At 44.9% G+C, this 12,996-nt stretch overlaps 1 protein-coding gene across 1 annotated transcript in view; it reads right to left on the reverse strand.

Moving 5' to 3' along the window:
- Positions 1-12,511, reverse strand: part of PlexB (plexin B) — a gene marked incomplete at its 5' end in the record, with an annotated part of 37,148 nt that extends 24,637 nt beyond the window's left edge. Inside the window, 3 exon segments of the mRNA XM_022834020.1 lie at positions 3,736-3,867; positions 10,122-10,635; positions 12,411-12,511. Of these exon segments, the coding sequence (XP_022689755.1) occupies positions 3,736-3,867; positions 10,122-10,635; positions 12,411-12,511 (747 nt within the window).
- Positions 12,512-12,996: the final 485 nt, after the last annotated feature.

The raw sequence follows: 12,996 nt of genomic DNA on the forward strand, positions 1-12,996 counted from the left end.
TGTTCATGAGATTGGCTATTGCAAAGATGACCATCATTTCAGCTGGTCCCTTGACCAGTCTGATCCTTTTTTGTATGTCTTCGTCAAGGCGTCGTCGCTTCACCCTTTTGGGTGAATCCCGCCACTCCACGCGATCTTCACAGTACCTGCCTGCTTAGCAGACATCAGACAGACAGACAGACGACAGCCGCAACAACAACAACAACAACAACAACAGCCAGAATTTACTGTTAAATTGTGGCAGTCTTTCAATTGCGTGCGCGGCGCAGCTTCGACAATCATTGTTTGGATCATCAAAAACAAATCAATCGATTCGTTGTCGCTCAAAGCAGCGAAGTAACGAACAGGAATTAGAAAAAAAAAAAAAAAAAAACATTTTGAGCAGATTAGCGAACGCCGACCATTGATTTAAGCCGCTCTAAAATTGCCGTTGTTTTGATAGCATTGCTGGCCTTCATGCCTATATATTTGACTACATTTTATATATCTGTATAGGGCATAGGCTACGTACGGTTCGCTACTAGTTTCAGTTGTTACTCGTTCGGCTGTCAACGCTTTTTTTTACGGTAAAGGAAGTGTTTAACATGACGGGGTTATGAAACTTCGACTCAGAACAATGGCGTTCTCAGCATGTGATAGTAAACGTTTTCCATCTTTATGGCATTTCGCGATCAACAGGGCTGAACCGCGTTGAAACTCTGGCCACTTTATGATACAATACGTTAGGTCTGCGCTTGTGCCACTGTCAGTGTACACTGGGCACTCGTTTGACTGAAGTGTAGTAAATATATAAACTTTAACGCCCTTCCGCTGTAGATATTCACGGTATGGAGGCGCTTGTTTTACTCGTCGTAAACCAATCGACTTCGTTCTTGGAAATTCGTCGTTGTTATTTCATGCTCTTTCAGGCTATATGCGGCCTTTCGTGGGTCGAATAATAAAGCAAAAATAATTTTCATTAGTTCCAACTGGCCACGGTTACTACCGCAGCGCCACGATACTCATTAAACAATCGAATCACTGCACTGACCGAAAATTGTCAGGAGTATCTCCAACGAGTGCACACACCATAAACGCAAAGGGATCGAGCGAAAATTCGAGTAACACTCGAGGATCCAGCTTAGCCGGCGTTAGATAGCCAAAGTCTCTGGCCTCAGGAATTTATCAAGCCTTTTTCACAGCGCTATTGACTGACGCTTGATACCCGAAAAACTACCAGGTTCCATTGTTCATTTGCTTCGTACGCGAAAAGCGACGCCAATCTCTGCTTCCTTTCTAAATGGACAACTCTATTATCTATTTCCTAACCGTAACCTATCCGGTACGGTTAACAGGTTTTGCTCGTACGAAACAGCGTTGAAAAACTAAGCAACAAATTAATTTTAGGCCATTAAAATAACTATTTAACTGCGACAAATTTACATTTAATCCTCTTCCGACTTCCCTTAAAGACAACTCCCTCTAGACCTATTAACGACAAAAAAATAACACCCTATGGAGCTTGACCATAGACCTTCTATATCTCATAAATCAGTGTAAATCTTCACTAAAGTTTCTCGCTTCCGTAAGTGTCCATATGATGACATAGTACCGTATAACAAATCTGTACGTTATCGTTGATGTCAGAACCATTGCTCAATATGTATCCTTTTCTATTTCGTCTGCTAGTTAGCCCAGGCTTCTGTTAGCAAAGTCATTCTTGGCGCCTCTGTGTTAGGAACTTGTAACACTGATTCGTGTGTCACCAGCTTAAACCAGCAAAACGCTGGATGGCCTATTATATTATAGTATTGCTCTCCAAGTGCACTACTTGCTTGATATCTACAACTTTGGCCCCATGCGTGAGCTTGTGCCTTTGGGCGTCGGAACGCGTCCCTGGTGTGCGACAGAACCTCCGCGAGTCGGGCTGGCCATCGCCACTGAAAGGAGTATCGGTCTTCCATCAGATCACGACTTTGTTTACTGCATTTCCGACATGAACGAAATCTTCGTCTTGGCGTCTCTTTTTCAAGAGCTACACTGACCGCTTCGAAAATTGCCATTATGCACGTATATTTTACCAGCGCACTCGTGGTTATTTGACGCTCGGGCGCTGGCCCACGTCCATCATGCTTAATGGCGTCTACGATGGCGAGTCCGTTGCTGCTGCCATCGCCGATGACAACGGCCCTTCGCTTGCTGATGCGTCTTCATTAGATTTGATCGCCACCCCTCCCTCCCGCTCTCTCTCTGACTTTCTCTCTTTTTCCTGTTTTTTTTTCTGTTCCATGCCGCAATGGCGACCGCTGTCAGCACTCGGCAATGGCGGGCTTTTCTCTGCCCTGCTCTTTCCCGTCTCGTAGTTAAAAGCCATAATTTGAATTAAATGAATCTAGAACAACCGCCACACGATATCGTGATGAGCTAAAACGTAAATATCTCGTGTGGTTAAGGAAATATCATCGAGTAGTAGCGACAGTGGTAGAGGTATCATTGCTCTGAAACGTGAAAATAAGAATCGGTGTCTTTGAGTGTCATTGCGTTAAAGATCTTTATCTGTTTTTATCAGTCGCTGCTAGCTATTTGGCGGCGTTCGCCGTTTGCAGGTCTATGGGCTGACACGTACTTAAGTGCTCTCAATTAACTTCCCAAGTATGTTTCATTGTATCGCGTGGAACTTTCCTGCTCCGCAAGTAATATTGCAATGCATTTATGAGCTGTTAGTACAAGCGGTCCTCCATAAGACTGCCGAAAATGGCCCTGCAAATATCAATGAGCTTTCCCTTCTGGCTCAGAATCGTTTTATTGGCATAGCGGTGCCTTTAGTTACCCTACGTCTATCCTATAGTAAATCTTGCACTGTGTACAGTGTCTAGCCAAGGGTCATTATCTCGGGTGTCCTAAGAAAGCTTTTCCGCAACTGAGGAGTTTTTCTTCAGTCATTCCTTCATCCGTCCATTTTTAGCTCTATTTGATTTTTTGCTAGTTTTTTTTTTATTTTTTTTGTCGGTAAAACTGTTTCTCTCAACCTGTCGCAGACGACGACTGCAGCGTCGTTATATCTTCCATTTTGCTGACGTTGCTGTTGTTGGTGTGGTCGTAGCGCAGATGGACAGCCCGACTTTGCGTGTATTTTAAATGAAGGATAGCAGGTTGTCTCACTTCTAGTTCAGCTGACATTTTGCGTTACTGTCGAACACAGTGTAAAGTGATACAGGTATCGTCGTAATAGATTTGCTCTTATTTAGAACGAGAGATATAGTAGTAAAAAATACGATGGCGGCAAAATCAGCGACAAGCGACGCGAATCGTCCGAAAATGGAAAACGTGTCAGAATAAAGAGGGACATTAGGACACCTGACGCCGGCTACTTACGCCGTTCACCAGACGCTCGGTGCTTGACGCCGTCTTGTAATACCTAACTTTGACGGATATCATCTTGCGTAGGTAATAGCAATTGTTGCTTTAAAACAAAATTTCGAAATAGGTTACACGGCCTATGATGTCAAGGGTACAGGCAAGTAACTGTGAAAACTTTACCAGCAGGGTACATAGTGCAGTAGGTAAAGACGATGCTCCTAATTAGCTGGGCTAAATATGTTCTATTGATTATTGTGCGGCAACGATCTCTGAGGGAATTTGAGTTACAATAGTATGAGTACAACCCTTGTAAGAGTCTACGCAGAATATTTGATATATATATATATATATATATATATATGTATATACTATACTAGGAATAAAATGATTACTTACAGCTGGGCTGGGGAGGTTACGTACTTCAACGGTCACTTCAGACCTCGTTCCGTCAGCGAGCAGAATCGAGTTATTCACCTCGAACGAAGGGCAGTATCCACGACCCTTGTTCATGAGCGTGTCAATTGGGTTCTGGAATCGATAAAACCAAAATGATAACACGAATGATTTTTTCCTCGAGTACGAACGATTAATAGGCAAAATTCATAGCTGATTGATTCAAGCATATATTTATTAGTATTGCCTACCATTATAGATACTGCTCATATCTGCATATATCACGTTGAGTTTTCAGCAATCGTGGGTCACTGATATGCTATGAAATTTAACGAAACTTTAGTAAACATTCTGCGGAACAGTTAATACATTTCTAACGACAGATGTCAGAAGTTTGAGTTTAGTTCTACTTTGTATGCTCGTGTTGCTGCAATTTATTAGATATACATTTCTTGTGAGAACTGTCTACAGTAGAACAGTGCGTCCAGGCCGAAGCCGCTCTGGTTATTCCTTCGTCCTTTTTGAAACTAATGATTCTATTGTTATCGCAGACGATGCCGGTGATCGCCTGCGACCGCTCAAGTTTTCTTCCAAGTTCTAGGCGCTTCTAATGAACTGAACAGCCTGTACACCATTGTATTTGCTTGCATTTTAAGGCCATTCTTCCGTTTACCTTCGGCCACCCATTCCGAGAGAACAGGATTTTATTTGAACACCGAAATTCTTTGTAAACAAAGCAGTCTCTTCAGTCTCACCATATTCATTCACGATGTATAACGAATGTCTGATTCTGTCTGTCGAATAGACCCCAACACAACTAGCTCAACCAACAGACTTCACCGATTTGTTCACACAACGATAAGCTCCTTGGTTGCATATAGTAATAAAATCGAGACGACAAATAACACTCAGGGCAAAAACATTTGTATACACAAGGTCGGATGGACACAGGTACTGACTGGTTATTTTTTTACCGATGATTTGAGAGAATATGTTCATGAAACCGTATTCATCACTTTATTGTCACAAATGAAGACTTTGAGGGATCCTGAGGGCGCCTTTGCATCTGCAATGAACTGCGCTTAAAGCGTTTGTGACAGAAGTTATTTTTTTGTAAAAAAGGCCTTCGAAAGATCCACTTCTTGCTGTCTTTTCCATCCTCCATATTATTGCCATCTCAAAAATATACTACGAACGTGTTTTTTTTTTATTTCGGAAACTTCTTTGAAATATTCGAAGCAGATATATATATATATATATATATATACATAGATGCATAATTGTAATATGTATAATATATATATATATAAGCACTCGACAAGAGCTTAAACCCTGTTCGAGGTTTCCAAGATGAGTCAGAATTAGATGGCATGCCAATCTGGGTTAAAGCCGCCGACGCCTAGAGGACTTACGAAATCGGGTCACGGTGGGATGCGTACTCACACAGAGCCTGCACGCGTTACTTCACCCGCCTGGAAAGCTCGCAATCTCAATATAGTTCTTACACCGGTCAGCGACGAAAGCAGCTTTTCCTCGGCCTCGACCCAACTAACCACCTATTAGGGTATTATACACACCAACAGCAGCTCATCATACGCATTCCGTTCCTTCGACACTTGTCGTTGATAGTTCATTTGGTAATTTTTCTTCCAACATCGTCGACTCGACGTCGAAGATACCCAAACCCTAGCTCCAGCTGTTGCCGTCGACTCGGGCTAGTCGCGGGTGTTTGATCCCTACCGGTCTCCTACCGATATGCTTGGGTTCTCTCCAGGTCAGATCAAAGCAAAGTCTAGCAGTGGCCGGTAGCAAAATCGCCATAACGTCAGCAGAGCCCTGGCCATCCCGCCATCATTAGATAGTGGCGGCAATAATTAAACATAATCTTAATGAGGCCGAATGAGGGGGCGGTGGCAAACGGGGCCTGGAGCTCCACACGAGGAAAGGACGTACACTTACGAGAAAGTCGCTAAAATTTCACCCCTGTGGATGAACTGCATACGAAGGTGCGCACCCATGAAATTAAAGGGAGTTAAATACGGCAATGGCGAATATTGGTCAGCGAAAAACTATAGTATTAGATATTAGGACAGCGAAAACGATGGCCAACACCTGCGGAGCCGCTTGATCTCGACGTCGACTGTGACCTAAATAGTTTTTTTTAGCTAGGATTTGTTCATGCTTTTTGAAACACTTTCTTGTTCCTGATGTTACATTACATGCTGTACAACCCAACATTGAGATCGTATCACTCGCTATAGCTTACAGCTGACCCAGCATGTTGATATTGATTGTGAAAACACCTATTTTGGCTGTTTCCGTGAATTTTTCCCTACACGCATACATAAACAAAACCCTCTTATTTAAACCACCAGTTCAAACCGGAGAGGACTACCTAACTTAGGTAGGTGAAGGCTACTGTTTTATAACAAAACCGCATACAGATCAAATCTATTCAGCTTTAAACATTTCTGTACGAACACGGCTGCAGACCGGTGGTTCATCGTTAGCTTTGTCGTTACTGTTGCTGTTCCAATTCGATTTCAGACCGCAGTCATCAATGCGGCCGCCATTAATACGTCCCCCTACCCTGACATTCAGTTTCAATCTCAGCAATGCGCCTATGTTGGAACAGGGCCTTTCCGTCGAATGGCGCATATTCGCATCTACGCCTCCCGTAGAAGAGGCACGTGCTCATGGTCAAAGTTGTCCCGCCTAAAGCGGATCGTTTTCTTCAGCGTTAGCTAGACTGAAGCGGCATAGCCGCATGGGGGGTCGTGCCCATCGTAATGGTCGTCACAGCAGTGAATACTGGTGGAGTAGCAAGAAAAACAGGTATGGAGCAAATGCGTAAGCGACGAATTCCCTAAAGGTATTCTGGTACCCTTTTGCCCCTAATCCCCTTGCTGTTTCTATGCGCCAGACCCGTGACCGCTCCCAAGTTAGTTTCAGAACCGGGGAAAAGGAAGCATACAGCTAAAGAGGGGTGGGTGTACAACTAAAATGGGCTACAGACTGGGATGACTTGGCATCAAACTACAGACAATCCACATATCAGGGCATGCCATAGACTTGAATGAGACGGCAGACAAGAAGGCTCGACAGCCAACCAGCAAACGGTGGTAAGCTAGAGAAACGAATAGACGTCCTTCCACATAAGTAGTTACAGAACTCTCGCTCATCTCGCCGGCCCTAGGCTACAGGGAACGAGAAGCAGTTGAAATCCCAGACTTTGAAAAACGCTCGTACTGCAACGAAACAAATGCGTGGACGTAAAAAGCCGCCTTACTCTATCTACCTTCCTAACCCACCCAACCTTCGCCACGTTCCCCTCTTGTCCCTGTGCTTCGTCCTAGCCTGCACGGCTAACTTCGAATACGGTATGAACGAATACGAAACTAAGGTGCATGTTGAGCGTGGTTGGAACACGGGTGCCAGGGGTTGAAATCCGCTGGAGAGCAACGGGTAATGAGCGTAGCACCCCTAGAAGTCTGCTGGTGCATAAACGGGTCGTCAAAAAAGGCGAAACGGAAGACGGGGGAGGATGGCTGTCTACAATCGCAGTTATCTTTTCCCTTGAGAGGAAAGAACGGCAATGAGTCTTTTTGCGTGCACACGATACGAAGCATACCGTTACCGCCAAAGCCGGAGTAAGCCGGGGAATGTTCCTATCTGCCAAATGCCCCTTCTATGAAGCGTCTGTACGCTGCCAGGGCTATACCAATCCTGTTGGACTAGCGATAGTCATCACCTACGTGGCAATGACCACACTAGCAAAAGCCCCATCGTCGACAATGACGTTTTTTTCAGCTGTTTTTGTGATGCAATGTACGTTACGAACAGCATTGCAATGCAATACAGGACTTTTTTTCGCTTTCATATTCTCTTCATCGGCATTTTATCCTGTCGCTCTGGAGTAGAGTCGGCCGTTTTAGTGCTCTTGCGAGAATAGGTTCCGGATGTGTCGAGCTCTGCGCGCGTTGGTGGCTCTCGTTCGTTAAATGTGTCGAAATGAGAGAACAAGTAGTGAATGACCGTGTACGGTTTAACGGTACCAGATTAGAAACAGAACAGATAACCACTATGGATACCATACGCGCAGCGATTCTACGCAGTAAGTTACATATATATATATATATATATGTATATAGTTTGCAGCCCATGTATTACGAACGGAGGGCAGCGAAATGTATCGCACCCAGTGACAGTGTGCACACATACCTCAAGCACTGTTGTACAATGATAATTTAAATTACTTTATATACGGACATATATGGGCTCATTCTGAATAAATACGTTTGCAAGCTTGAGAAATGCATTTCGGTAAGTGTCCTAGAACATTTCTCCACGCGTTTATCGATTATAGGTTTAAGCCTTAATTTGATTTTGTTATGCTCTTGGAAAGTCGATATCGTCTTATCTCACTTCTGCGCTATCTTTGGCCTTGTAGAAGCCTCTCAAGGTTCAATCGTATTCCGTGACAATTTCCAATACCTGCGCCTCTTTTCTTGTTTTCATCGAGGCCTTGCCCACCCGACTTCGCAGGGCATTCCAACAAGCGGCTCCAAACTTTGGCGGGCAACTATGACGGTAAGTAGGTAAAGTAAAAGTTGCCACCCGTCATGGCAAAACAAGCCGGCAGCAGCGGCAGTAACGTAACAGACCAAAGGTGTCTCTCTTCTGGTATGTAAGATTTCGCCTTCTCTCTGTTTGTCTAGATTTACGCTCTCAACTCATCTCAGCTATCCGTTTATCTGCTCCAACTCCGGTTGTTCTGGCTCGAAAACAGTCGTTAAAGGCAATACCTCTGTCGTCTTGCTGCATTCTTAATGTCACTTTGCTGCGCACCCCCACGCTCCTTTGGAGGTTTCAAATTGTTCTACCTTCTGCGTTCGTCTTTATTAAGTGGGATGGAAAGCGAGCGCCAGGTACAGGGCGTGAGATACGGGCAGTACACTAGAAGCGCACCAGTCGAACCGAAGAAAGCAGACGATCTGGGGGACTCTGCGAAAGGGGAAGAAGGAGAGGGAGAACAGAGGAGACGGGCCCCATAGTCACCACTTGAGAATGACGTCGTCACTATTGCCTCTTTAGCGTGTGCCACTCCTCATCAGACCAAGGCTTCTTCCCCCCCCTGAGTTTCGTTTGCCAAGGGGCCGCCCGTCATCCGGACAGCGTCGGAAGCCCGGTCCGATATGACACCGGTTGAACGACACGTACTTCCCTGTCCACGTAAAACGACCGGATCGAATTGAAGATTCTGCGATGTAAAGTTATCTCTATGCTGCTTGTCTTATTTTTCTGTTCATGCAACTTGAAAAGTATGATTCTACTGCAGCACAAGAAGCGCACAGCGTCCGCTGCTACTGAAGTGCTGTCAGCGAAGTTATCCCGTTACCAACCCATCAAAGAAACGAAAGACGCACCGACGTGAGCGACAGCAAAAAATATGAAGGTGAGAAAGACAAAGTAATAGAAAAGGCGAGTTAAGGTATCTGACAAAGTGAGCTACGGTCTTGTCTAGGTCGACTGCAGCAGATTCTTCCGAGCACCAGCCCAGTGATTCAATGGTTGCCGCCCTTTCCTGCCTCTCTCTCTCGCTCACCATTTTAGGGATTTCCTGTTTCTGGTAAACATGCAGACGGCAGTAAAGAACGTGAAAGGAATCGAATGGTGGAGAGTATGCGTGACAAGCTAGACCAACAAGGTATGGCATCGATCCACGAAGTTGTTCGTCACCGACTAACTTTTCAAGCGTTCGTTTAGCCCGACTCGGTAAAACCAGGCAGTTTTTTTACGTTATTACAGGCTCCGTTAGTGTTAGGATTAGCAACTGCATTTGCAGCCCAAGTCGTGCTCTCGGTGTTAGAACAAACAACCCACTTTTAGAAAATGCCGCGGCGGAATACGCAATTTTTGGTGATGGTTGTTGCACACGGGAAAATCTAAGGGTATGGTTGCTCGCACAGAGGAAAGCTCTCCAAAGACATACTATACACTGCTTCAACGCCCTTTGCAAATGATTGGTATAAGTATCGTGCCTGTTTCCCTGCGTGAATGTCAATGACTCTGCGTGAGAACAGCATCAAACAGATGATTTAGGAAAAAAGATTGGGTAGATGAGACTGACGAGGGACAAACATGGTGAGCTGTAGATTCTTCTTCTCCGACTCTACAAAAGAAAAATAATTTTTTCGACCTTCTCAAAACGCTAAATGGTCTCTGTACCGTAACGCGCCTAGGGTAAGTCGATGTGCAGTCATTAATGTTGACAGGAGCTGCTCTTTGAACTTGAAATTACAACTTTCTCCAAGTTACACTAAACATTAGTTATGCTATGCTTATATATAGCCTTATGCCCTTGCGATATGATATATGGCTTTACTTACATTCTCGCCGAAGATGACCGTTTTTGAACATGACGATGAATCGGAAGAGCACTTATTATCGGAAAAGCACCAGTTGCAGGAGAACTTCGAGGTCACGCAAGATGCGCACGTCTTGTGCGCGGAACAATCATAAAAGGTAAAGGGACGCTGGAGAAAGTCCTTGTTAGTTTCTGACGACCGGATTGCCAGTAGGGTATCAACGGAATCCACGCCTACGGGAACTCTAGGTCTTTCGTGCACTGGGGGGGCGGCGCACATTAGCCCACTTGGCGTCTCGTGAGCACTTATTGGCACCTTTTTCACGGTGCCGAACACGCAGATGTACCGTGCGCCCTTTGGAAGCTTCGGAAGCTGGTTGATCGAGATCTCGATTGAGGACTGAGCGGAAACCGCCAGCTGCTCCGGACGGATCCACTGGAAATCGATGCACTGCTGCGAATCCAGCGAAAGCCATCGAGTAGCGTACAAGCGGTCGTCCTCGGTCGAATTATGACAGGCTGATTTAACCGCACATCTGTAACAGGATGTAAGCGTTTCAAAGATATAGTATAATCATTTAAAAGCGTCTTGCCTGCGCAACAAAAACGCGTACAGCAAGCGTTATTCTGTGTAATATCTATAGCTCAAGTTTGCACTAACCGTTGATTCAACGATCAGAAAGTGAACAACATGCGAAGCGAGATATGTAACTTCATGATAAATAAAAAATAACATAACCTTTGTGTGTGTGTGTGTGTGTGTGTGGATCGCAATGCATAATAAACCAGCACATTCTTATCTCGTGCTCGTTTTCCTATCTATTCATATAAATTACTTTTAACCCCCCACTAGAGCGAAGTTCGCCATCCTTCTGTACTTAAGGATCCTCACGTTTACTTCACTTTGACACTTCGCCAGCCATGTGACAGATTCATGTGTGGCCTATACGCTCCCTACTGCTAGTATAGAATTTGTCTCTTAAGCAATTCAGGCAAAGTTTCCTAACCGCAGCCTTCAGCAGCATCCATCTAATACTGTACGTATGCGGGTAGACATCACAGTTCGCCTCTCTACGTCAAAGCTCGAAAAAACCGCCAGGGTGTGCGAGAGTCTATAATTCGTTAGGTGCCATGGACGGGGGAGTAGCAGACTTTTGACTGCTTTCGGCTTGCCTCGTGAAAGCCGACTGCGTCAGAGTTTGCAACGGTCGGCAGTGTTGTGCTGGGTAGCTTATAGTTGCTGCTGGTGTTGATGAACATGCATCCACATGTTTAGCGTCAGAGGCTGGTCGGTGAACGTCGGCTTACCCGACCAGAATGGGGTGGCTGAGTGGTTGAGAGCCGCCTCAAGCAAGCTGGTAAGGTCGTCCGTGTCCAGCGATGTTCCTGCCAAGCTAGTTAGACCACGACCCGGACCGTGGGCCTGCTCCGCCCATACCTCGTAACACTTTGTGGAGGGTTAATTTTCCTGTGTGCGGTGCGTGGCTCGTGACGGCCTGTCTTCTTGTCTGGCTAGCTTCGCTTCGTAGTACATCGCATGCGAACATCCCCTTGGGGCATTCCCAGAAAAAGCCTCGCCGAGTTTATCCCTCTCCTTTCCTAAACATCTCCTTGAAACTGGTCCCATGAAGGTCTAGTCATGCAACCTCTTTACTACAGCTTGCCTAAACTTTAAGGCGGTCCCCACGGGTCCCTCAACGAGAGCAGGTCTGAAAGCGACTGGAGGTTGGTGACTGCTTCTTCAGCAGAGGCAGCAGACGGCCCTCTGCTAGGCCGGTTGTTCGAAGGAGAGTAAGACTCCCTTGAAACGCATAGAGTGTAAGGAGATACTGCTTGGCGCAGTAGAACGACCTCGGTCGTCTTCACCACTAGCACCACAAAGATATCCACGATGGTAGAACGTTTCCCTTTATGGCATGGACGTTCCGCTCGTTATTCGAAGCTTTGCAAGCTAGGACAGTACGGGTAGGCCAAGTGAAGGTAACAGCGTGAAACAGTTGTTTTTCGGCGGATGTGGAAAGTGCGTCCATACGGCTGGATACCTTTTGTACTTAACCATGAAGCCAACGCTAACATGAAAGAAATGGTGTATACACATCTATCTGCTTGCCTACCTATGTATATCAGTATAGACCTGTATAATTCCTGGACGACCTGTGCCCGTTCAACTTTAGCCAGATTATTCTAGCAATAATATACGTTTCTATTAAAATATTCTATACATTGGAGCCGGGACAGTTTGTTTATCTAAGGTTTGCAGTTTCAAGGAAAAGAACTAATCTTTGTGATGAATTTTTTTTTTCTTTTTTACCTTTTCTCGAGGGAACACCAACCACAGTAAGGATTTCGGGCTTGGAGGCAGGCGCTACATGTGTCGTGACGTTCGCATTCAGCTACCTTAAGTTTGGAAATCTGTAAATAGAGCAAGGAGGCAATATGGTTTTTGATTAAACAGTATCTTTATGTAGACATTGTTATTAAGTAAGTCTCTATAGACATTAATAGTCGGCATTATACACTAAACTGTAGGCAAAAATATTAGAGAAAGAAAGTCGCCTAGCGTTAGGCCAATTTATTAACCAGCGGCATCATCCTAATTGTAATAATACCAATAGTGTTACTAATTAGTTGGATATAATGGTTAATAGTTCAATGACAAGGTGATACATGAATCCAAACGCTGTAACGTTATTACAGAAAACGGTGGTAAAAGACGAAGCACGCCTTTGTCCTTAATTCTCTCTATTAATACTTCCACTTACTATATCGTATATGACGATCGTTTTGCGGTTAATTAAATTGACCATTGGGTGGATTGGCACACACTATTATTACTATCAACGCTAGTAGTGCCATGACAAATATAATTAGCACAAGTAATTAGATCTATATGCGTC

This window comes from Varroa jacobsoni, unplaced genomic scaffold (genome assembly GCF_002532875.2).
Source record: "Varroa jacobsoni isolate VJ856 unplaced genomic scaffold, vjacob_1.0 scaffold_489, whole genome shotgun sequence".
Classification (NCBI taxonomy): Eukaryota; Metazoa; Arthropoda; class Arachnida; order Mesostigmata; family Varroidae; genus Varroa; species Varroa jacobsoni.